Source organism: Canis lupus, chromosome 14, assembly GCF_048164855.1.
Source record: "Canis lupus baileyi chromosome 14, mCanLup2.hap1, whole genome shotgun sequence".
Taxonomy (NCBI): domain Eukaryota; kingdom Metazoa; phylum Chordata; class Mammalia; order Carnivora; family Canidae; genus Canis; species Canis lupus.
In genome coordinates this window covers 9,927,149-9,952,275 of record NC_132851.1, presented here as the reverse complement: position 1 = coordinate 9,952,275, position 25,127 = coordinate 9,927,149, and the positions used below count along the sequence as shown (strand labels likewise).

At 35.9% G+C, this 25,127-nt stretch overlaps 1 protein-coding gene across 11 annotated transcripts in view; it reads left to right on the top strand.

Moving 5' to 3' along the window:
• Positions 1-25,127, top strand: part of ANGPT1 (angiopoietin 1) — a 356,306-nt gene that overhangs the window by 315,471 nt on the left and 15,708 nt on the right. For all 11 annotated transcript variants that reach the window (XM_072774221.1, XM_072774222.1, XM_072774223.1 and 8 more), the window contains one exon: positions 6,148-6,314. In XM_072774221.1, coding sequence (XP_072630322.1) covers positions 6,148-6,314 — 167 coding nt within the window. The remainder of the gene's footprint in view (positions 1-6,147; positions 6,315-25,127) is intronic.

Below are 25,127 nucleotides of genomic sequence, written 5' to 3'. Positions count from 1 at the left end.
AGATTCAAAGAAATAGGACCATGGGAGAGTTGGAGAGGACACAGCCTCTCCCTGGCTTTAAGAAGCAAAAGTAAGAGTAGGAAAGTAGTCTAGGTGTTGGTTTATGTCACAGTTCAGCCCCAGTGTCAACCAGGTGGTTTTAAGTTCTTGTTTAATAATTAAAATTACAGTCCTCGTTTATATAAAACAACACTCAACTTGTCAGAAGAATACATTAGTTCCTACCATCTGAAAGTCTTTTAAATAATTGTTTCAGTATTCCCTTATTAATTTTCAGACTGACATGATCCTGGATGATTTTTGTTCCCTTTCTCATACAGAGTAGAAAGAAACCTGCTTCTCCTCAAATAGCTCACAAGTCTGGTGGGAGAGAGGCAAGTAAACAGAAAATTACTATGTATTTGTGATATGTCCTTTAATCAAAATGACAATGTCTAGATTTTTGTTGTTCTCATGTATCAACATTGAGCTAAATACTTTAGGTATCTTATATCTTTCTCACAACACTATATATAGAAATGACATTTTTAATCCCTGTTTTGCAGATAAGGAAACTGAGACTACGAAGTAGTATAGGAGGTTCCTCAGCAAATATGGGGCAGAGCAACGCTTCAAAATGGAGCAGAGATAGGGAGTAGATGTCATTTAATCAAAGCTAAGCCTTTGTTCCTAGGCAGTGGATTTGTAGTGTGCCTGATAAACTATCCAACAGATTGTTTACTAATGTGGGAACCCATTTTCCTTTCTTTGACTTATTTTTCATCTGTAGGATAAAACAATTGTTTCTGCATGGCTGCACTTAGCTTTTAGAAAGACTCCTCCCTACCCTATCTCTCTAACAGCCATTTCAATTCTCATGGCCAAACATTTTATTCCCATAATAGAGCATGTTTAGACAGTTTTTCTGGGAAGGTCCATGAACTAGAATTTTTATTTCTAAAATCAAATTTTGTTACTCTCCTTTCAGTTGCTTCTTCCTCCCTTTTCACTCAGAAAAACCAAACAGTTTAGGGAGGGATGTCAATCTCCATGTAGAGGCAAGTACAAGCCTGTGTGTCGAGTTGGGGATGGAGGCTCTTATAGGAAGGACACTGATGTTCATCCATTTCTGAGACTCACTAGAGCTCACTGCCCCTTTTCCCTGGGGAAGCTGGATAGTTTTATCCATGCAGAGCTTTCAGCAGCACAGAGATGTGTGGCCTAAAACTTAACACTTCATCATTCCCAGCTTCCTTATTCACATTTTGCTTAATTGCTGAGTCCTAACTATTCACAAGAGAGAATCCTCAAATGGCTAGAAGGAGAGTTTTGACAAGTCTGAGCTGAGAAGAAAATGCAAGGAAAATCCCAGCAGTCTTCTTTTTCTTCCCTGTGGCTGCTGCAACTGAGAATGTGCTAATTCTTTAACTTTCAGTGCCCTCTAACATTCTGTTTTGCTTATTCATTAGATAAGGTAAGCTTTACTCTTCTTTCTGGTATGTAGTATTACCACCATGAAAATGTGTAAAATTCTTAGCACATACTAAATTGCTGTAATATTCCCTGTCACTGTGGAACTTTGGCAGAATATGACTTGTGCATCTTAGGAACAGAGAAGCAAGAGAACCCTGGAATATTGACTTCTATAGGTCTTACATCTTTGCTCTGAGCTATAAGTAGATGGTCTTCAGGGGAGCATACATACACCCAGTGCCATCATTCAGATGAAGGGTGTTGACTTTAAAAGTGTGCTTACATACACTAATGCATTTCATTTTAACTCTAAGCATACAATTACATGTTCATGTACCCATTTTTTAAAATGTAGGGCCAAAGCCTGGAATTCTGAGTCAGTGGTTCTTAGAACTTTCCCGTAATTGAATGCATCAAATTTCTACTTTCTGTTTTGTTTTTTGTTTTTTGTTTTTTGTTGTTTTTTTTTTAACCAGAGCAAGTAAAACACGCACAAAGCAATGTAAGTTAAAATCCTCTAACGTTTTATTTTTCCAGTCTTTTAGAATCGCTGCAATAAACATAACTCAAACGCATTGTTTTAGTGATTTGCTTTTATGGAACAAACCTAATGTTTAAATTAAGTTTTATCAAAAACAAAACAGAACAAAACAAATGACCCCTTTTCCCACTAATATTTAATTTATTTACATAAAATTGTGAGTCTTATCATTACAATAACAGAACTAGAGTAAATGCTTTGGGGACCAACAAAACTGACGTTTAGTAAGTAACTCAGTTGGCAGAGACAGTAGTATACAAATGTATTTAATGCATTTAGTTTTCTCTGGATATCAATATATTTTAAAGAAGGAGTGGAGAACAGTGATTCATGTGTTAAGTTTGTTAAAGGGGAAAGAAGTTAAGAATACTTCTACTGTTGGGGTGCCTGGGTGGCTCAGTCAGTTGAGTGAGCATCTGACTCTCGGTTTTGGCTCAAGTCATAATCTCAGGCTCCTGGGATTGAGCTCTTCATTGGACTCCATGCTGAGTGTGGAATCCGCTGAAGATTTTCTCCCTTGCCCTCTTCCCCTCCCCCTGCTCTCTCTCTTTCTCAAATAAAATGGATAAATAAAATCTCTTTAAAAAAAATAGAATCTTAATAGATTTTTTAAAAGAATACCTCTACTGTAGTTATAATTCTATAAAGTTGATATACACTAAATTTGAAAAAAAAACAAACAAATCAAGGTTTCCAAATTCTACATCTGTGTTGAGAAAAGGAGGAGTGCTGTGATTATCTTGGTATTACCCTCATATTTAGTTTTTTTTTAAGATTTTATTTATTTATTTATGAGAGACACAGAGAGAGAAGCAGGCAGAGACATAGGCAGAGGGAGAAGCAGGCTCCATGCAGGGAGCCCGATGCGGGACTTGATCCTGGGTCTCCAGCATCACACCCTAGGCCGAAGGCAGATGCTCAACCACTGAGCCACCCAGGGATCCCTACCCTCATATTTCTTAACATGGATAAAGTAAAACCGTTATAAATGAACACCTCAATTAACAGAATCAGTTTCTTTCTGAAACTTCAGAGTATTTCCAGTGATGCTGGCAGTGTGCCTTTAAAATATTAATGTACACAGGGACAAATGGGGAACTTGTTTGAATCCAGTTTCATGGGCTAGTTCTCAAATATTTTGAATCATTGTGGAGCTAGGAGTTTGTTTTTTTGTTTTTTGTTTTTGTTTTTTGTTTTTTTTTTTTCAGACAGAGCTCCAGTGATTATGATTCCCTGGACACTTTAAAAAAAAAACACCTCCCTGAGACTCAGCCAAATTATCTACGACAAGAAATATGTTTTAGGGTTACTTCTCCAATGTCATTATAAAGTGCAATAGTGTTTTCCCACCTGCCTCCCTCCTGTCCTTCCTCCCTTTCTTCCTTCTTTCCTTCTTTCATTCCAACTTCAATAAAGCGTATGGAGTACCCAGTATATATGCAGCATTCCACTAGTCTTTGAAGATTCACAAATACAGCACAGCTTCTGTCCTCAAGGAGCTCACAGTTTGGTCAGTAAGACAAATATGTAGTTCAAGAATTGCACTCAACTTCAAACATTACCAAGAATACTTTTGGGAATTCAGAAACTGAATACCCAAAACTAGAATGCCAGCAGTTTCTTAGAGTTCTTTATTTTCCTATCACTAACGTAACTAACATTAAGAGCTGGCTTTCCTTTGAAGACTATTTTTTCTTTCCCCACAAAGAAACAATTTTTGAACACTTAACGACCATGACTGGGATTGCACTAAGGAGAACAAGAGTCATGTTAAGATTCAGGTGCAGAGCAGCGAGATAGATTCACACACTAACTCTTCCAGGTCAACCTTCTGCCTCAACACCAGATCTATACCAGTAAAGCATTTAAATGACGCTAGTCCTGGATTTGCAGCCTCGCTTATTAATATTTAAAAATGAAAACGTTAAAGCTAGAAAAGTCAGGGGTCTAGTAATATAAGTTATTATCTAAGCATAATTTGATTCCTTAATAATAATAGTAATAGCAACAACAACAAAATAATAATATTGTTAAATAACTTATCTGATAATACCCTGATAATATTGATTGAAAACATTTAAATTATGTTCAAAATATTCAATTAACTAGTATTTTAGAAACATTTTCAAAAGTAAGCTGTGACACAAAGAGATGGAAAAATATTCCATGCTCATGGATTGGAAGAATTAATATTGTGAAAATGTCAATGTTACCCAGGGCAATATACACGTTTAATGCAATCCCTATCAAAATACCATGGACTTTCTTCAGAGAGTTGGAACAAATTATTTTAAGATTTGGGTGGAATCAGAAAAGACCGTGAATAGCCAGGGAATTTTAAAAAAGAAAACCAGAGCTGGGGGCATCACAATGCCAGATTTCAGGTTGTACTACAAAGCTGTGGTCATCAAGACAGTGTGGTACTGGCACAAAAACAGACACATAGATCAATGGAACAGAATAGAGAACCCAGAAGTGGACCCTCAACTTTATGGTCAACTAATATTCGACAAAGGAGGAAAGACTATCCACTGGAAAAAAAGACAGTCTCTTCAATAAATGATGCTGGGAAAATTGGACATCCACATGCAGAAGAATGAAACTAGACCACTCTCTTGCACCATACACAAAGATAAACTCAAAATGGATGAAAGATCTAAATGTGAGACAAGATTCCATCAAAATCCTAGAGAAGAACACAGGCAACACCCTTTTTGAACTCGGCCACAGCAACTTCTTGCAAGATACATCCATGAAGGCAAAAGAAACAAAAGCAAAAATGAACTATTGGGACTTCATCAAGATAAGAAACTTTTGCACAGCAAAGGATACAGTCAACGAAACTAAAAGACAACCTACAGAATGGGAGAAGATATTTGCAAATGACATATCAGATAAAGGGCTAATTTCCAAGATCTATAAAGAACTTATTAAACTCAACACCAAAGAAACAAACAATCCAATCATGAAATGGGCAAAAGACATGAACAGAAATCTCACAGAGGAAGACATAGACATGGCCAACAAGCACATGAGAAAATGCTCCGCATCACTGGCCATCAGGGAAATACAAACCAAAACCACAATGAGATACCACCTCACACCAGTGAGAATGGGGAAAATTAACAAGGCAGGAAACCACAAATGTTGGAGAGGATGTGGAGAAAGGGGAACCCTCCTGCACTGTTGGTGGGAATGTGAACTGGTGCAGCCACTCTGGAAAACTGTGTGGAGGTTCCTCAAAGAGTTAAAAATAGACCTGCCCTACGACCCAGCAATTGCACTGCTGGGGATTTACCCCAAAGATACAGATGCAGTGAAACGGCAGGACACCTGCATCCCAATATTTATAGCAGCAATGTCCACAATAGCCAAACAGTGGAAGGAACCTTGGTGTCCATCGAAAGATGAATGGATAAAGAAGCTGTGGTCTATGTATACAATGGAATATTACTCAGCCCTTAGAAATGACAAATACCCACCATTTGCTTCGACGTGGATGGAACTGGAGGGTATTATGCTGAGTGAAATAAGTCAGTCGGAGAAGGACAAACATTATATGTTCTCATTCATTTGGGGAATATAAAAAATAGTGAAAGGGAATAAAGGGGAAAGGAGAAAAAAAGAGTGGGAAATATCAGAAAGGGAGACAGAACATGAGAGACTTGTAACTCTGGGAAACGAACTAGGGGTGGTGGAAGGGGAGGTGTGCCGGGGGGGTGGGGGTGACTGGGTGACAGGCACTGAGGGGGGCACTTGATTGGATGAGCACTGGGTGTTATTCTATATGTTGGCAAATTGAACACCAATAAAAAATAAATTTATATATATATATATACACATATAAAAGTAAGCTGTGACAGAGAAGTGTTTACTGATCAAACCTATTAACCAGATTGATTTAATCTGAAATCATCTTAACTTCCACAGATTTGAACATCAGCCTTTATTGTAATAAGAATTTGACATAAGGCCCAATGGAGGGAAACATAACAGAAAATTACTGAGTCAGTAATTGGAAAAAGTGTGTAAAAATGTGAAAAGTAATCTTTACTTTTAAAGAAGGTTTTCTTATTATTTAGGATGTAGTTAATATTAAACCTGATAAGAAGTTTTCTCTGAAATAATGACCACATGTCTATCATCTTTCGTAGGGTTTTGGAAATCCCTCTGGTGAATATTGGCTGGGGAATGAGTTTATTTTTGCCATTACCAGTCAGAGGCAGTACACACTAAGAATTGAGTTAATGGACTGGGAAGGAAACCGAGCCTATTCACAATATGACAGATTCCACATAGGAAACGAAAAGCAGAACTACAGGTAAGTCTCCTTTCATGTAGGGCTCAGCTACCTTGGGCCTCACCACCTACTAGGTATAGTGGAAAAGTGGAAAAGACAAAGTGATGCAAGTCATGCTTCAAAATGAAAATTAGGTTGTCTAGGCCTATGGTAGTGATACAAAAACACTCAGTCAAGACTTCTTAAAAGCATTAAATTTTGATTTTCACAGATGGATTGTTTTAATGTTGGCTCAGATTCTAGAGGATGAGGAATTAAGTCCAGCACAATATTATCATTGTTGTAGTTCTTATTGTTGTTACTATGATGAGATCGGTGTTGTGAATTCATATGCACAAAATTGATGACAGAGAATTGACTCAAACTCAGGGGTACTTCAAATGAGTACCCCTTTTTATCAAAAGGTGTTATATTTATACTTTATTTATTTTTATTTTTTTAAGATTTTATTTATTTATTCATGAGAGACGCACACAGACAGAGAGAGAGAGAGAGAGAGAGAAAGAGGCAGAGACACAGGCAGAAGGAGAAGCAGGCTCCATGCAGGGAGCCCAATGCGGGTCTCAATCCCCAGGACTCCAGGATCATGCCCTGGGCCAAAGGCAGGCGCTAAACACCTGAGCCACTCAGGGATCCCCTATTTAAACTTTATTTACCTTTCTTAGATTATTATCTTTCACATTGTTTTGAAAGTGGCAAAGAAGAGGTAAAATGTTATGTTTTTTTATGATTTACATAAAAGATAAAGTGGGGCATAATTTAGAACTTTTTGGTAAATAATGTGAAGGCAAAAATAAATTCAAATAATCGGATCAATATACACAAAATTCTGGATGTACAAGCAGACAAACCATACACTTTCCTATTAAAATCTCTGATTTTTTTTCAATGAACAGCATGTTCACTAGGAAAAAAAAAAAACATTAAGAAATGACTAACAAGTAATGTGGTATGGTAAATTCATTCCCCAAACCCTTATTGTGTTACTTCTGTGTTCCAGGAACCCTACTAGACACTGCTAATTTTGCAGTCAGTGATGAGATCTCTAGTCTCCCAGACCTCAGAGTTCAGCTTTGTAACTAGTAGCTAGGTCACTAAATAACTGGCTGGCATTTCTTGAGAACAGACAGTGTATTTCCATTACTTTTATATCACTACTCATTAACGCAGTATCTGGCACATAGCAGGTCCTTAGTAATTGTGTATGATGGGGTTTCATAATCAGTAAATTAATTTTGCAATGATTTCTAACTCTCCATATTGTAACGATTCTATATCAGCTTTGAAAACATGATTGTGTACATTAAAGTGTTGGCACCTAGCTTTGAGCAAATGCAACTGCAGCAACCAAAGCCTTCTCCTCTTTTTCCAACCTGTGTGGCCATCTTGTAGCTCAACTGTTTCTGCTGCTTATGTCTTTCTGAGACATACTGTTCCTGTAGAGTTTGAATCTACGACATTTTCATGAACACATCTCATTTTAATATATTATGCATGGGATTGTATCCTTGGAGACATAAGAATCATTTTCTTAACAAACAGTGATGATGTCACCACAACAGAGGGATGAGAAATGAATCTAAGAGTTTTCATCGTCTCATGGGAGGGTGGTGAGGGTGTACATAATGGCAACTCAAGAAACCAAAGAAGAGACATTTATAAAATGCAATGGAGTGTAAGAAGAAATGTTTCCAAAGAGGTCAATATTTGGGGAGTTTTATAACAAGAGAAACCACTGTAAAACATCAGGGGTACTCTTATGTAAATGTTTTGACCTGAAACTTGAAACTATATGAAACTTGGCTAATGTCAGACAGCCTGACAATAGGACTAGCAAATAATTAGTCTAGTCTTTTTCTAGGCTCCTGAAGAATTTGCTTTGGTTCCTTTCCAAAATGTCTCTTAGCTCTTAGTAGGTAGGTAGGTGTGTGTGTGTGTGTGTGTGTGTGTGTGTGTGTGTGTGCGTGTGTGTGTGTGTGTGTATGAGCATGTGCCTGTGAAGCTGGGGTGATATTAAGACAAAGAGTGCATGGGAAGGTTTAGGAAGATTGTCAGAATCCAAAGTAGGCTTCAGGGTGCATGGTGTGACTGTCATCCTGGTATCTGTGTGAGGAAGGAGCACATGTTTCCTCTTAGAATGCCCCACTTCCCACATTGAGCCATTTCCCATCCCTTCACTGTATGAGTCTGACCTTCACCCATCTGATGCACATCTATGACTGAACAGCAAGTCTTCCCAGATAGAGTGAGCCACTCACTCTGGGATCCCCATTTTGTGAACCTTGAGACCTATGATTATAAATCCAGAAGGCAGTTAATACTTTAATTCCAAACCTCTATGTTGTCAAGCAAAGAAAGCTGAGATCCAGAAATATGCAACATTTTTCCCAAGGAGGGAGAAAGACTTAAATATGGGATGTTTGACTCCTACCTAGTTTGGTGTGGTTTCTACTCTGCAATGCTGCTGTACTAAAGTTGGTGGCTCTGGACCTCTCTCCTGCCAGGACCTAGCAGAAAATAGGTCTGTAATCATCACCTTGTCATTCTATTAAGTATAAAATTCATGTTGGCATCAAATGGGAAATTAGAACTCATTAAAACATAATACCTATTCTGGTGAAAACTTACTTAAAATAAGCACACTATCAAATGGTCTTCCTTACTCTTTCAGAGAAAATCAAACAGAAGTTTGAAAAGGTAGTATACCCGTGTGACTTACCTCCCCACCTGTATCATCACTCACTCAGCCAGGAACACCAAGCGTGGCCTGAGCTAGAGCTCCAGATGTCCAACTTTGCTGCTGCTTTTCCCCGACTTATTTCTCTTCCTTCTGAATTAGGAAGGCATGTCTCATTGTGGTAATTCATTAAAAGGACTAATACTAGCATTTGCATACCGTTTTATAATTAATGAAATTTTTTTTTAACACTTTAGGCATTCAATCCTCACAATGAATTTTTGAGATAAATATTATTAGATACATTTTAAATATAAAGAAACTGAGACTTTGGTCAAATGACTTCTCAAACTCAAATAAATTTCAACTAAAAACACAGCTTTGGAATTAATGTAGGTTTTTGTTTTATTATATTTTTTAATTTTCTATATTTTTTCCTCTTCCAAATTAAGTTCAGATGATTTTTTGAGAGTTTTTTTAAGTATTCTGTCTTAATAGAAATTTTATTTTGGAAACTTATAATAGCTGTGGTCATAATGTATAAATCTAATTTTAAAAAATCTTTCTCATGCTCTGGACACATACTGATAAAAGTAAGTGTTGTTGAATGGATAGATAAGCTTACAGTGTACATAGAATAGCATATTTTCCTTGTATCCTCTAAGGAAACTCCAAATGAATTTCTCAGATAGAAAATAAAATCTGTGAAACCTAGGAGAATATAAATAAGAAAAAATAACGTGAGAGTGTCATGATAAACACATCATGTAAAATAACACACAATTAATGTGAAATTATTAAATACTTCCTCTAGAGAGGTAGTATTATTCAGGCCCTCGTCATCTAACACCTAAACTATTGTACAGCTTTCCTGTCTCCAATCTTGATGCTTTCAAATATATCACCCACACTATTGTTAGGATGGTTTTTCTAAAAGATAATATGACTTTGGTCTCTGCCCTCATTCATATATTTAAGCAATGTTCAAATAACTATAGGCTAGGGGTACCTGGGTGGCTCAGTCAAACATCCAACTCTTGATTTGGCTCAGTCAGTTAAACATCCAACTCTTGATTTGGGCTCAGGTCATGATCTCAGGGTTGTGAGATAGGGACCCACATCAGTGTAGAGCATGCTTAAGATTCTCTGTCTCCTCTCCCCCTCTTAAGCTTTCTCCCTCTCTCATTAAAAAAAAAAAAATCTGTAGGCTAAAGTCTGTCACTTAAAAGTGTTTATGACTTAGCCCTACCTACTCATTCAGCTATCACTAATATACTCTCCTACAACCTCACCCAACCAGATACCCCCTCATTATGATTATATTCTAGAAACTACTTGCAATTTCTCAAAACCTTCTATGGCTTTTTTAATGTTATATCTCTACCCCCACACATAAACTCAACTTTGGATACGTGTTCTAAACCTTTAAGATTCTCCTTTGTTCCAGGAAGTTTTCCCCCAATATTTCTATTATGATATGTGCTGTAATGCGAGAACTCACCCATAGTCTCCCTTCAGAACTATAGCACTCCTCTCAACTTCTGGAAATGTTGTTGATTTACAGCTTGTGGTCAGAGTCCCCTGCCTGAGCATTGCCTGTGGCTGTCACATCACTGAAGGTCACTGTTCTTCCTGCAGACAGATTGCATCCAATGATTAGTCAATATAAGAGTGTATAAAGGACTCTTTGCCCCAATTTGGGACAATTCTGAAGGTCATCCCAGTTCCAGAATTCCACTTGGGATTAGCTGAGCTCTTTACTGAAACTGTGTGTGAACCACCCTCTCTCTGTTCAATACTACTTTTTCACTCTGCCACAGGGATTGATCCTGAGAGCCCTCCCGTGTAAGTCTCCCTACACTGATTTCCCAGAAAAATGCATCACCCTCACTCTCAGGCCAGTTTGGATGTTTTATGCTCCCATAGATCCATAACAATCTGTGGATAACTACCCAGTGTCCACATTCTATTATAAGTATTTATTAAATAACTATGTGTTGCCCTTTTCTACTATTTCTAAGCTTCTCAAGTATAGGAACCATTTTTATCAAAATTCAAGATATATACCTAAGTTAGCTAAAATATTAAGTAACAGCTAATAGCTAATATTTGATGAGCACATGTATGAATCAGATATCTTGTTTTAACATGAGAAAACAGACATGGTACAAAGTCACAGTTACTAATATGAGTCAGTTATTTGGGCTTTGATCTCATAACTGCCCGTCATATGGCCATCTCTCCATAAAGTGGAATCCAGGAGTTACCTTCTAGAATTAAATGCATTTAAACCACATATTCTAACAGATAAAATAATTTCTTCTGATCCTATTTCTGTCTTTAATAATTTGAATGTCCATGGACATTATCTTATCTCTTTTGTTCTCAATTTTCTGTCTATAAATTAAGTATTTGTAAAGTTCCTTATACCTAGAGTTATCTTAGTGTATATATTCCTTTTCATTTTATGCCTCCTTGTTTCTTTGATAAATAATTAAGTTTTGCTCTATTAAATACTTTAGTAAAAGGAGCTATCAGTCTCCTGGAAACATCAGTTTAGGGCTTACAGTGACCTTTTACTTACGAAAACTTTGCTGGTCCTAATATTCAGAGTTAAAAAGCAAATGCACAAACACTACTACCATAACAAATGCTTCAAAAATAACAAATTGTGGGTTTGGGGAGATGTTATGATCTACTAGGAAGTGCTTTGGAATAGGAATCTGAAGATCCGGAAATTATTAAATAGTGAAGTGTGGCTTCAATATCCATAAAACCAAGTTGGTTGTATCATTGTTCAGAAGAACAGAGCCATCAGCATTACAGAAATAACAGATTTGTTATACACATTATACTTTATACCACTGTGAAATGAGCTGGGGAAATAAGGTCTGGAAGGCAAAGGTGGAAAATTTTAAAAAGGTTCAGTAACACAAATGCTTGAAAACCCTGGCATGGTGCTAGACCAGTTGGAGCTTGCAGGGAAATCCAAGAAATCAAGGATGTCCAGAGGAGGAACACAAAGCGGGGAGATACACGGAAAGATGTTACTTCAGTGTAGCTATGTTACCAAGCAAGCATCTGATGGTGGGTCTGGAGCCACTGACAGCATGGGAAAGTAAGCTGGATGCAAAGTGGAAAAGGACTGGGAGTGCAAAGCTGGGAACTGTCAGGCATCTTTGCCATATCTACTGATGGTCTAAGTCAGACTACTGCTTCACTTCCACCTTCCAGATCTCACACAAAATTCTTTTTTGGTCATCTCTAACTTGGAACCATATAAGGAAGGGAAATTCTGGGAAACATACTTCCCAGATTAACCAGGTTGACAGTAGCACAATCTAGCTATACCTTGGATAAATCACTTTTATACCTTAGTTTTCTCATCCTTAATAGGAATAACGCCCTCTCTCCTTTCATCCTCACCATTTAGTTATAGGGATCCAATCAGAAAGAGTATGCAAACATACTTTGTATTAGACAAATTTAAATACCATGCAACCATGAAAAATATTTACTTATTTTTAATTCAATTTTCATCACGCTCAAGAAATTTATTACTGGTTTTAATAAAAAAATTAATTATATTTCAATGCTGAAAACTATACCCCACTGTCCCTGAAGTGTTCTACTGATTTGTATTTTTGTCTGTTTATTGATTTGGCTTCAGGCCCCAGTCCAGGGTCACTAATTATATCTGTGATCTACCACATATCTACCATAAATATTCTTAAACAATCTAGGTCAAGTTTTCTCAAAAAAAAGTCCCTTTCTCAATTTATCTTATTATTCGTTCCTGATGAGATTCAAATTAAGTCTTTTTGACAAAAATGCTATATAAATAGTATTGTACTTGCCATTTTATCACATCCAAAGGCACAAATAGTCAATTTGTCCCATTATTGGTTGCACTAAGTTTAATTCACTTAAGGTTTTGTTTTTGTTTTTGCAGTAGAATATGTAACCTTATAAAGAAAATTCTTACAAAGTATCATAATGTATAAAATCCGTAAAGCTTATATATTTTGGTTGAAGCAGCTGTTGGAACCTACTGCAATATTTCTTTGGCCCTTTCCTTGCTAGCAACTGAGACATGTATAGAGCATAGTTTTAAAAATGTTATGTTATTATAGCTAAAAGAATAAAGATTTATCAATTGGAGAAAATTTAGTTGTACTAATTTAAGGTATAAAAAGAAAAATAAATTTATATAAAAAATATTCAGCCTAATTTAGAAAGGCATAGTTTATTGAATGAACATGTTTTATTAGATGAGTTATTTTGCATGTTAATATTTTTCTATTCTCGGTTATACATTATTCTTTAAATATATTCCTTTATTTTTCATGGTATTAACTAGATTAGTAAATCCCTTATCACAGATAGTATAATGACAAGCCTAAAGGTAGTCCTTCTTTGAACCAACAAAAAAAAACTCTATTAGTAAAATATGAATGATAATATTTAGCCATTTATAATATACATCTTATAGTTATAATCTTACTATAATATTGATGCATAGTTATAATCTTACTATAATATTGATGCACAATTTGGGAATATTCTTCATATTTGATTATCTGCATATTATTGGTTGGGGATGAATGATACCTTGAGGGTAGAACTGACTATGGCTGTGTTAAAGCCTTGTTCTGGAAGAGATTCCACATGAAGAGGTGAATGGAATGTTTGAACCAAAATTAGAAAACCTGAAAATAATATAGCCATTAAATATCTTTTTGCATAAAATTTACTTTTGGCCAACATCTTTATTAGGAAGGAGTTTGATGTAATAGGTAAAACCTTGTACTGGGAGTCATGAGCCATGAATTCTAGACTTGGATCTGTAGTTATTTTCTGAATGACCTTGGGCAAGTTACTTCACTTTTCCAAGTCTCAGGTCCTCAGAAGTAAAATGAGAAGGTAAGGATGAAATCTTTCCAATTCCAAAACCTTTTTTATTTGTTTTCTTAATCATTAAAGTACTCCCATGTTATGTATATATTTCAAGGACAAAACAAATTAGTGTAGATTGAGAAGAATTCTCTCGAGCCTCCCACATAAACTTAAGCCCTGCATTTTTGTAGGTATTGCAAAACTTGTTTTATTCTTTTTAGTGAAATGTTTTTCATTTCTCTGCTCCTCTGGGCTACATGGTCCTGGCTAGAACCAGTAGCAGATGTGTTGAAATACTAAGAGGAAAGTTATTTTTTATAGCAATTCTGGACTGATCAAGGTAGAAAAAAATAAATAGGGAATCTCCTGGCAGTTTCTACTCTCTTGAATTTTTAGCCTAGATCGCAAACTTGAGGCTTTAGGTAGTTTTATTTGTATTTTCAAATAATTTCTCCAATGTGGGAGTTATATTACTTTATTTAGACTATGATTTTTGTTGCAGTTACTTCCTAAAACAGAGAAAGAATTGTTTTATTCAACAAAATTTGTATTTTATACTCTGAGACAAAATATTCAAAAGGAGAAAGGCATGATCTTACAAAGTCACTTTATACCTCTTAGATCTTCTAAGGTTTAGGAAAATCTCTTTATTTTAAAGCAGTCTCTAGAGTCCTGGATTTTTCTAAGCCAACAAAATAGATGCCCCAGTCCTGTTAGGTCTAAAGATTCCTGGAGGATTCCTGCTTCAGAATAAGTAATGCTGGGATTAAAACAACTGCTGTTCTAGAAACTTAGAGGTGGGCAAAGATTGCTAGAATCAGCTAGCACTGCCTCCAGGAAATAGTTTGGGAGCTGTCCTGTGACATCTGTGGCGTCCTCCTAGCACTGTCCACCACTGAAAAGATGAAGGCTCCGTGTTCAAGGAATGAAATATTTGTTATGTTACATTATGTGCTATCCTAGGATAAAATAGCCACAGAGATTTCAGTAGAGTCATATATGTGTGTAAGCATGGGGAAGGGTTGGATCATAGACAAACAGGCAATTAAATACCATGAATCAGATCTGCATTTATTTATTTGTTCACTCATGTGAAGTATGGCATGAATAAGGGGATCTAACTGATTTGGGAAGCTGAGAAGGCTTCCAAGGGATGGCTTAAGTTGACAAAAGATGGCAGGCAAATTGGAATTAACTGGAGGAAGAGTTCAAAATTGAAGGTGGAAGAAGGAACAGCATATATAAAGCCCCATAAATAAGACCTGGTATGACTTGTAAGGCATGTGGTTAGGTGTTGCTGCATGTGGTTAGCTATTGCTTAGCACAGATTATAAGGGGGTAGGGACAACACATGATGCTAAAAGCAAAGAGGACAGAGAGACAACTAGTAATATGAGAGAGACTTAGCACTGACAATTGGTGATAGCATCTGAGGCAGCCCATTTGAAATGGTCTTTTCTCATATTTCAGTCAATTTCTTTTACTCAGTGTTTTCATCAGTTTTATTCAATAAATATAAACAACAATGTGCAAGGAATTATGAGTGAAATGAAATCTACAGAACTCAACCCCTATTCTTAAAGAGCTTCAAACCTCTATGGCTGACTTGATTTTCATTATCCTTTAGGTCTTAGCTGGATCTGAAGCGTTCTGCTTTTTAGGTTAGATAAAAACTCTTTTCTTTCTGCTGTCACATTGCCCTGTGCAGATCTTTATCAGAGTCCTTATTACACTGGGTTGTAATTGACTATTATTTGGCTATTCCCTAGATTGCTGCCTTTAAGAGGGCAAGGATCTCTCCAAAATGTTTGACATATGCTCAGAAAGAAAACACTTTCTAATGAATATGTGAAAAACATATAAACAAAGACTTGGTTGTTGTTGTTTATTCAAAAGACACAGCTGGTTACTATATGGCAATTGTTGATCTAGATGCTGGAAATTCAGAGACCAACAAGTCAAAATTCCTTCCCTCAGATGTTTATGTTTTATAAAGGCAGCATATGCCATTTTCTATGTTAAGACTTTTATAAAGTACAATGTCCTTTAGTTTTTTGGATTTTTGCTGTAGTAAGATTCATTTATATCCCTGATCTATTCAACTCCAAGCTCTTCTTTTTTTTTCTTTACCTGCAAATGATATGCAAGAATTTCCATTTTGTATGATGCCAAACAAATGAAATAAAATATTAATAAAATAGACAACATACCTTGTTCCCTCAGCCGACTAATCTTGGAAAAGGATGCTACGTTGTCACTCATAAGTAGTTTGTGGGCTACAAGAACGGCTTTCTCTGCCTACAATTTTGATAACTGCCACTAGGTGACAGTAAACCTTGATTTTTAGGATTCATGGATGAATAACTGAGAGCTTAATGAAAATTACAAGATTTTAATTACACTTTTTTGAGTAGAAATTTTGAAATTGTCACAGTGACAATATAAAACATTTATTACCCTGTAACTTATACAATAGTTTTTTTCTCTAGATGATTTATTTCTTTTACAAGAGCCTTTACCCATTTCAATCATAAACATCATAAAACCATTTTAAATAATTATGGCAAGTATCAATAAGTATCAACATTAAATGCATCAACTAGAAATCCTGTGTTAATTGTAGCATCATAACCTTCAACTTTAATATTAAATAAAACATTTAGCCAAACATTTAAAATATTTGCAAAGTGCTCAGATATGACTCTTAGTGCTAACATCACAAATGCCAGTGTTTATGCTGGTCTGCTTATTCTAGTGAAAGAATCAAAAGTACTCTTATTATGTGGCTCAGTAAGGAGTTCAACTCAATAGCTGTATAAAGAATGATTTTAGCTTTATTCATTTTTAGGCTGTCAATGAAAAACAACTTCCTTTCCCTTGTATGCCCTTATAATCAGTGGTAGAATTTTCTAAATATGAAGATCAAAAGTCATTATATAAGGGGCACCTGTGTGGCTCAGTAGTTGAGCATCTGCCTTGAGCTGAGCGCATATTTCCAGGGTCCTGGGATCGAGTTTCGCCACAAGCATTCTATGGGGAGCCTGCTTCTCCCTCTGCCATTGTCTCTGCCTCTCTCTGTGTCTCTCAGGAATAAGTAAATAAAAATCTCTTAAAATAGAAGTCATTATATAAAAATTTGGAGGTCACATCATTGTTATAAAATAATTATTTCAATGAACTCTGCTTTAAAATAATAGATGTGATTAAAGATCAAATGAATAGTTTGTATCTATTTATAACTTGACTTTTAAAGTATACTTTGTGTTCTTAGCAGAAGAATTAACATCTGAATGTTGTATTGTTGTATGCTTCTTTGGCATCTTCTAATCTAGAAGATCTACTGATTATGAGAAGCTTTAAGTCAGTATTTCCATGGCTTGTTAAAAAACAATGTTAAGGGTACCTGTGGCTCAACCAGTTAAGTGTCTGATTCTTGGTTTTGGCTCAGGTCATGATTTCAGGGTCCTGAGATGGAGCCCCACAGCAGGCTCCATGCTCAGCACAGGGTTTGCTTGGGATTTGTTCTCTCCCTTTCCCTCTGCCCCTCCCACTGTTCTCTCTCTCTGTGTGTCTCAAATAAATAAATAAAATATTTTTTAAAAATGAAAAAAATAATTTTAAACATGTAGATGTCTAATATCCATAATTATTTTATTTCTTAACTAGATATAGTTTTGCTTTTATCTACATGACTTCACTGAAATTACTCTCTTAAAAGTGTTATAATTATTTTGAAATCAGATCTGCATTTATTTATTTGTCTATTTATCATGTTGCTAATATCTCCCTGATACTATTCAGTTGTTTGCAAACATATATTCAACTAGGGTGTTTGTTTAAAGTGCAGATTTCTGGATTTTATATCCAGAGGTTCTGATCTTGGGATAGGATCTAGATATCTCAGTTTACCAACTACACCCAGGTAATGCTAATGCAGAACTAACACTTTAATGACTCAAAAAGGAGACACCATGCTTTTTGGTTTTGTGTGCTCATAGTTTAGAAGACAGTAGAAAACGTGATCATAGTTGGCTTAAAACAAAAGTTGCCCGCTGCAGAATGTTTTAGAATTTCTTTTTTTTTTTAAGATTTTTAATTTATTTATTCATGTAAAACACACAGAGAGAGAGAGAGAGAGAGAGAGAGAGAGAGGCAGAGACACAGGCAGAGGGAAAAGCAGGCTCCATGCAGGGAGCCTGATGTGGGACTCGATCCCCGGACTTTGGGACCACACCCTGAGCTGAAGGCGGTGCTAAGTAGCTGAGCCACCTGGGCTGCCCAACATTTTTTTTTTTTTAATCAAAGAATTATGAACCTTTTAAAAAGGTGATAGCACTATGGATCCTATCCCTAGAATAACTGGGAAAAAAAGCAACTAAATTTTGCTTATACTTCTGTGTGATTCAACTCCACCCTCAAAGCCCTTGGGTAAGAATAGTTGGAATTAGGCTCTAGTTGGACAGTAAAGAAAAGTAGTCTATTTAGCTGGGGTTGAGGATGGATGGGATACATTGAAGGAGATTGAAGGAGACCAGGAAAGGCTTCATGGAGGAAGTCCTTGGGAATTTGTGAAATATGAGTAGGTGCTCATGAGGCAAGTATGGAGGATGATGGCAAAAGGAGAAAGGTCTTGAGGTTCCAGCCAGAGGAGCAATGTGGACAAAGACCCAGAAGTGGAACAGAACCTGCCTTAGTTAGACAGCACCCTCTATGGGGGAGTTTTCACTGTGATACAGAAAATGGAGGACCATGTTCCATGATAAGGAGTTTGGACACTATCTTATACTAATTTTGAAGAGAAACAAGCACACTGATGATTTTGGTCAACAGAAAAATCTGCTTGCACACTAGAGTCTTATTTGCAGAACTTATAGCAACACATTATCCAAGTACAACAAGAGAAAGTATTTCCTTTTTGCAAAAAAACCTCAGACAATGCCTCTCAATGGTTTTCAACATTCTGCTCACCCTTTACCCTCTCTCTGTCTTCCCCTAGGGGATGCTGGAAAGAACGTTCTTGCTGCTGTTTAAATAGAAATTAAAATGAGAACAAACCTACCTCCCTTGAACTTGCTTATACTAAAAAGTCACCAGTTTCAATCACAAGTTTAACAAAGCCTTGACTTAATTTTTGGTAAAAAAGCAAACCCATAAACTCTCTGAGATGGCCTGGTTTTTAAGGCACCAGAATGGTGTCCAATCAGTGAGCTACTCATTTGGAGCTGACTCTGTCAGCCACATGTGATGCCAAGGGAATTGAAATATGTTTAAGGGACTGTTTGTATTTTTTACAGAGGTCTTGGTGCCATGTAATTGATTTTGGCACTCAATTTTTTTATGTATTCCTAGAAAAGAGGAGGAATACTGGAAGACTTTGTTTTATTTAGAACTAAAACTAGGGAATTAGTACAGTGTGTATTTCTAAACTTTGGGAAGTATTGTTTCATTGCCACAGATTTCATGAAAATTATTTTTACATTAACAGAATAGAGTGTATTCTCTCAGCATTTTGCAAAGGCACAGAAATAACAGTATGTGAATTCTTGGTTTTCTTTAGAGGAAGCATTTCTCATGAGTTTTGAACACAGGCGATCTTCATGTCATAGAGAAACATTGAAAACTATACTTTACTTGAGTTTGAAACTGGGATAGCTGGTAGCAATGCTTCCAGCATCAAGAGCTTGAGAAGACCTCGGTGGTTGACAAACTCAACTTTACAAAGTTCTTTATTATATTAAAATTTGTAAATCAGGGGAGAGACATTAAAATGTAGACTGGAAACAAACAGATGGAAAATTCCTGTGAAATTTGTGCATGTATAATAAAAATCAATATATAAAACAGTCAGAATCAGAGAATAAATAAAACTGGATTTTCTGAGCTGAGGTTTTCCATAACTGGATTTTACCTTAATCACAGCAAAGATTCCCATGACCATCACTATCTCAAGCATTTTTCACACTTGCACATCTTCCACTAAATGTGTTAAAAAATGAATATCATGTCTACCTCAGGTCATCTAAGGCTTAAGAAGCAAATAAGATAATGCACCTTTCTCAGCATAGCTATTAGTTTAATATAAAGAAATTTCCTGATTGCTCAATGAGCAAAGGACAAAGGACACCAATTCAGGAAGATTGGACGTGATGAAGCAAGCTTTGGGGGAGGAAGGATGAGAGTTACAGGATGAGTTGCCTTGGGTGCTGTTTTCAGAGAATTTTCCCAGTATCAATTATGGGTAAAGAAAGGGAAAGGAGATCACATGCTGGATTCAGCCAATAAAGCACCCTATTATATGGCAAGAGAAACTTAGGATTTTCAAAAGATCAGAATTTTAATTTCTAAGGAATAAGCATTTGAACTAAAGGATCATTATTCAGGCATCTGGTTTCAAAAAGTGTAGACCTTTCTGATTTCAAACAAGAAAGTAAATGTCCCTGGGGCTTGAAATGTGAAACATAATTATAGAGTTAAAATGGTAGTACATATAAGCCATCTCTGGAGATGAGTAAAACTTAAATTCTAAATTTTAACTCTTCATTCACATTGATTCAATAAATTTTATTGGATATCTGTTGTGTATATAATATATGGAGTTTACAATGATGGCTGAGATACTCATTAGGAGTTTACAATATGGTAAGAAAGAAAAAACACATATATAAATAATAATGCTACAGTAGGCAAAATGAGATGTGCCACAAAGAAGTAATTTATCTGTGCAATGACAAGTAAGAAGAAAGAGAGGAGGCTTCCTATATAAAAATTTGGGCTTGTCTTGAAGGATGGTTCATTTTGGACTTGTGAAGATAGGGAGAAAGAAAGGTACTAAATCAGTAAAGCTCTGTTCCTTTAAAACAATGAGATACACTCAGACAATCCTGAACTACAGAGAATAAAATGTTTGTGTCAAAGATGTTATTCCAATTTTTAAAAAATAGAAAATATTATTTAGCTAGAGATAATTTTACTATATTAGCAAAGTCTAATTATCTAGCTAGAGATAATTTTTTTATATTAGCAAAGTCTAATTAGGACTCAAGTCTCTCCTTGTGCTAAGATAAATTTATATTCTTTCCTTTATCTGTAGGCTTCCAGTCTTAGTAGTTCCTCTAGAACTCTACATGCTTAACGAACAGGGCATTTTAGACATAAAGAATTTCAGCTTCAAATATTAATGCAATAAAAGGAATAAAATCTATCTTAAATGCTTAGTATCCAAATAAGTTCATTGTCTGTCTTTTCATTTAACATTCCCAGCACACTCAAATGATGGACAGAAACGCTTTCCTTTCTTATCTGGGTTTTATGTTAGATTAATCTCAAAACTTAATTGTGTTATGGACTTCACAACCCCTTTACTGAAAATATCTTCTTCATCCCTCTCCAAAAGCCCATGTCCTCCACAGCCTCCAAAGCTAATCTCTTCCACTAAATATTCTTAGCAGTTTAGCATCTCCTGAATTTTTCTCTTAACCTCTTTCCAACAGTACTAATATTTGTATACTCTCCAATGATGTCTTTATAGCACCAAACAAATGCTTAATCTTGCTAGAAGTCTAAAACATTCTTTGCTGTATATGTGGTTTGACAGAAAATTATCTTTACTCTTAGCAGAAGATTCCACCTGTGTCATTTAAACTCAGTTCTAAAAGACATGTTCTGCTAGCCCCCTTTGCTAATGGTGCCCAGCTCTTTTGGTAAGGAAGGGAGGGTGTTAAAAGCAGAGTCAACCCTGGAGTAGCAGCAACCAAGAGACAACAGTGTTGGGAAACCCTGTCCGATTGAGTCATTGCTACCAGCCTTTGAAAGAAAACCATGGGGGTCATTTTGTATTTTCTTCAAGTGATTGTGAGAAAGACAAACTAGTTCCATATGGTGGCAGGGAAAGAGCTCAGAGCCAGAATGGAAATCTGCTGCATAAGATCTCCTCAAGCTTGTCAGTTTGAAAGACCTTAGAGTTCAGATATCTGAGAGTCTTTCTACTGTTTAAAAGAGCCAAGGCCAAACTTCAATTTGTCATCCATAAAATTCGCACTGCTTTGAGTAATGAAAGAGACTCTTGGTTCCCTGAATACAGTAAAGATATAAAAATGGTGAGAAATATGGCAGTCTCCTAAGTAGACAAAATTTGTGAGAAACCAGACTCATGACCCTGGACTGCCCATTTTAAAGAAGTTACAGAATCACTTGTGTGATTCATAGGTATATTTTGAAGCCTGTTCTTTCATAATAGAACTCACTATTGTCCTATATTTATTAAGAAATATGATTTAGCCTTTCCGGTTATATAAATTTCTGTAACTGAAAGGAAGGGATAACTATATTTTCATTGAGGATTACTAGAGAATCATCTTAGATGACTAGGGAATCAGGACCAATTTCAATATGCACTTATCTGTTTCATTTTTCTTTAAAATGCTAATTGAAAAAATCCTAATGCTGACATTCTTACAGCCACTGACCAAATTGTGCTAAGAAATGTGGGGTTTTTCCTCATTAATAATAAAAAGATGGGTTTAAAAGGATGAATACCATGATTTTACTTTGTGGCTGCCTTTTTTTTTTATCACATCTAATCATATTCTTTGGAGTTTTTGTGTTATTTTGGTGGTGGGGGGGTTCTTTTACTTTTTCTTTTTTCTTTCTTTCTTTCTTTTCTTTTCTTTCTTTCTTTTTATCTTCATATTTCTGTCCTTAAGCCAAATACTTTACTCTGGAATAATGTTTGGTTTTTATCTTGTAACACATCATCCATCCTTCTTGCAAGCCACATCTACACTGCCTGAACACAAGAAATAGATGTCCAGGATTCCCATGGTATTATTTTGGGGGAGTATTCTCTCTAATGACTCACACTTCAGGTTTCCTTTCACCATGTTCAGATACATGGCTGACTTTGGCCCTTCTTATATCAACTTTTCTTTTGTAAAGTAAAGTTTCATTAGCAGAATATAGAAAGCCATAAATAGCTAATTATACATAAAGACATTAGAAATTAGGCAGAACCACTGTTTAAAAGAACCACCTAAAGATTACACTTGAGCCTCAATTCAAATAAGTTTTCTTATCTAATTAGAAAAAATACTTGGCATTAGTGAATGTCCAGCTCTTTGTTTGCCTTTATCAAATAACCAGCTAAAATTGTTGGCTTCGGGTCAATGACTCCTACTCTGTACTAGCTAAATACTAAGAAGGAATGAGCCCCTGAACTATTCAGATGACCTATCGTTAACTACACAGTTGCTCCCAGAATCCTTATGGGATTCCACAGAAGCATAGTTGTCCTCATTTGTAACTTTCTTAAAATTGTGGTGAGAAAAAATTAATTTTTTTGTGAAACACCATCTCTATTTCAAAGGGCAAGAAAACGACTGTCCATTGGTACCTCTACTTTAGAAGAGCATAAGTAGCTCCCCTGTGACATACTAAGGATATAGACTCAGGGGAGATGAATACTACTATATATAAATTCCAAGTTCTACTCAGTTTTGTACAGTGAAAACCCTCTAAATATTGGTCCTTTCTACTTTCATTTCTTTTTCATTGAGATATAATTAACATATAGCATTATATTAATTTTCAAGCATGCAACACAATGGTTTAATATGTATATATTGTACATTGGGCCTTCCAGGAATGGGGACAGCACATGTAGATATACAGAGAAATGAGAGTGTGTTGCTTTGAGGGAACAAGTAATTGATTAGGCTGGAGTTTTATGTACATGGACAGGAAATAAGCAATGAGAGGTGTGGGGGTTTGGGCAGTGTGGGAAGAAGTAGAGGAGGGTAAGATGTTTAAAGTCCTTGTAAACCACAATAAGGAATTTACAGTCTTTCAGCTGTTGGGAAAACAAATGAGGGATTTTAACCAGAACAGAGGAATAATAGGATGCAGGTTTTTGGTGGGGACAGGTGACTTGGGGACCCTATTCTTCCACCATCTTGCCCCACCTCCCAGGCCACAATGACATTTTTAAAATCAAAAACTGTGAAGTCCCCACATTACATACATTAGGTTCTTCAGTCTATATTATCCCACCTGTAATAAGGGACAGAGTAACTTTTTCAGATTTGAAACCTCCTCCGTTTTGCGAGATAGACGGGGAGAGTTCTGATCCAGGCAAGGGCTTGAAATGGGACAAGTCTATGACTCCTCCCCAAATCTCTTTTAGCCAATCAGATGCAGGTTTTTGAATGAGCCACATGGAGCATGGATTTTATGGCAAAGGGGAAGGAGCAAGATTCAAGGTGATGAGACCAGTTGTAAGGCTTCTGTAGCAATCTAGAGAAAAGCTGCCAGAACTAGAAGATTGCCCTTCTAATGTTGATTAAAAGGATCTGGAAAAATGTCTTTTCTTTACTTTTACAGACTCTAACGTATAGCAATAATGAAGGTCATAGAGGTAAAGATTAGGAAAAGACATTGTTGATGTTTATTTTATACTTCATTCTATATACTTGCATATATATTTGAAGATATATGAAAGCACTCTTAAACTTGTAACAATTGATGGTATTGTCATACAGTAGCTTCCAAATTATGTTGGAGAAGAATACGAAATGGCATGAAAAAATCATAAAATTATGTATAGAAAGCATGAAATAAAGAAATATGTAGAGTATAATTTTATTTTCATTGTATTTATACGTGAAGACAAACTGTTTTGAAAGATGCAAAACTAATATAAGTGAATACTTCTAAACAGATAAGACAGGCCTGTGGGCAACTTTATGTGCATTGTTCAAAATTTTTACAAGAATTTGATGAGATAGTAAATATATATTTAAAATAGGCAACATTTTCAATTTAGAGGAGAAAAAAAGACAAGACTAAATGCGTATAAACCATGATGTCAGGAATAGTTATATTCAGAGGTGAGATTTAGGTTGCTTTTTATTTTCTTCGTTTTGCTTTTCTCAACTTCCTAAACTTATAATTGGGCATTCCAATTGCCATGGTAATACAAAGAAACCATTTTAAACTATGAGGCTTAAACTATAATTCTGTGAAAGGATAAAAGTATAAACTACATCCAGCACATAGCAGTTACTCACTTAATATCAACTGAACATTTGTTCTTAATTACCTACAAATAACAGTGCAGAAAATCATTGTGTTCTGGAATCTCTATCCCCATGAGTGAGCTTAAAGTGACTATAGGGATAATGGTATTGACTTACCTTTTGAAGAAAAAGAAAGAAAATGATCACAATCATAGAGAAGTCAAGAATCAGAGCATGGCTCATCCGAGAACA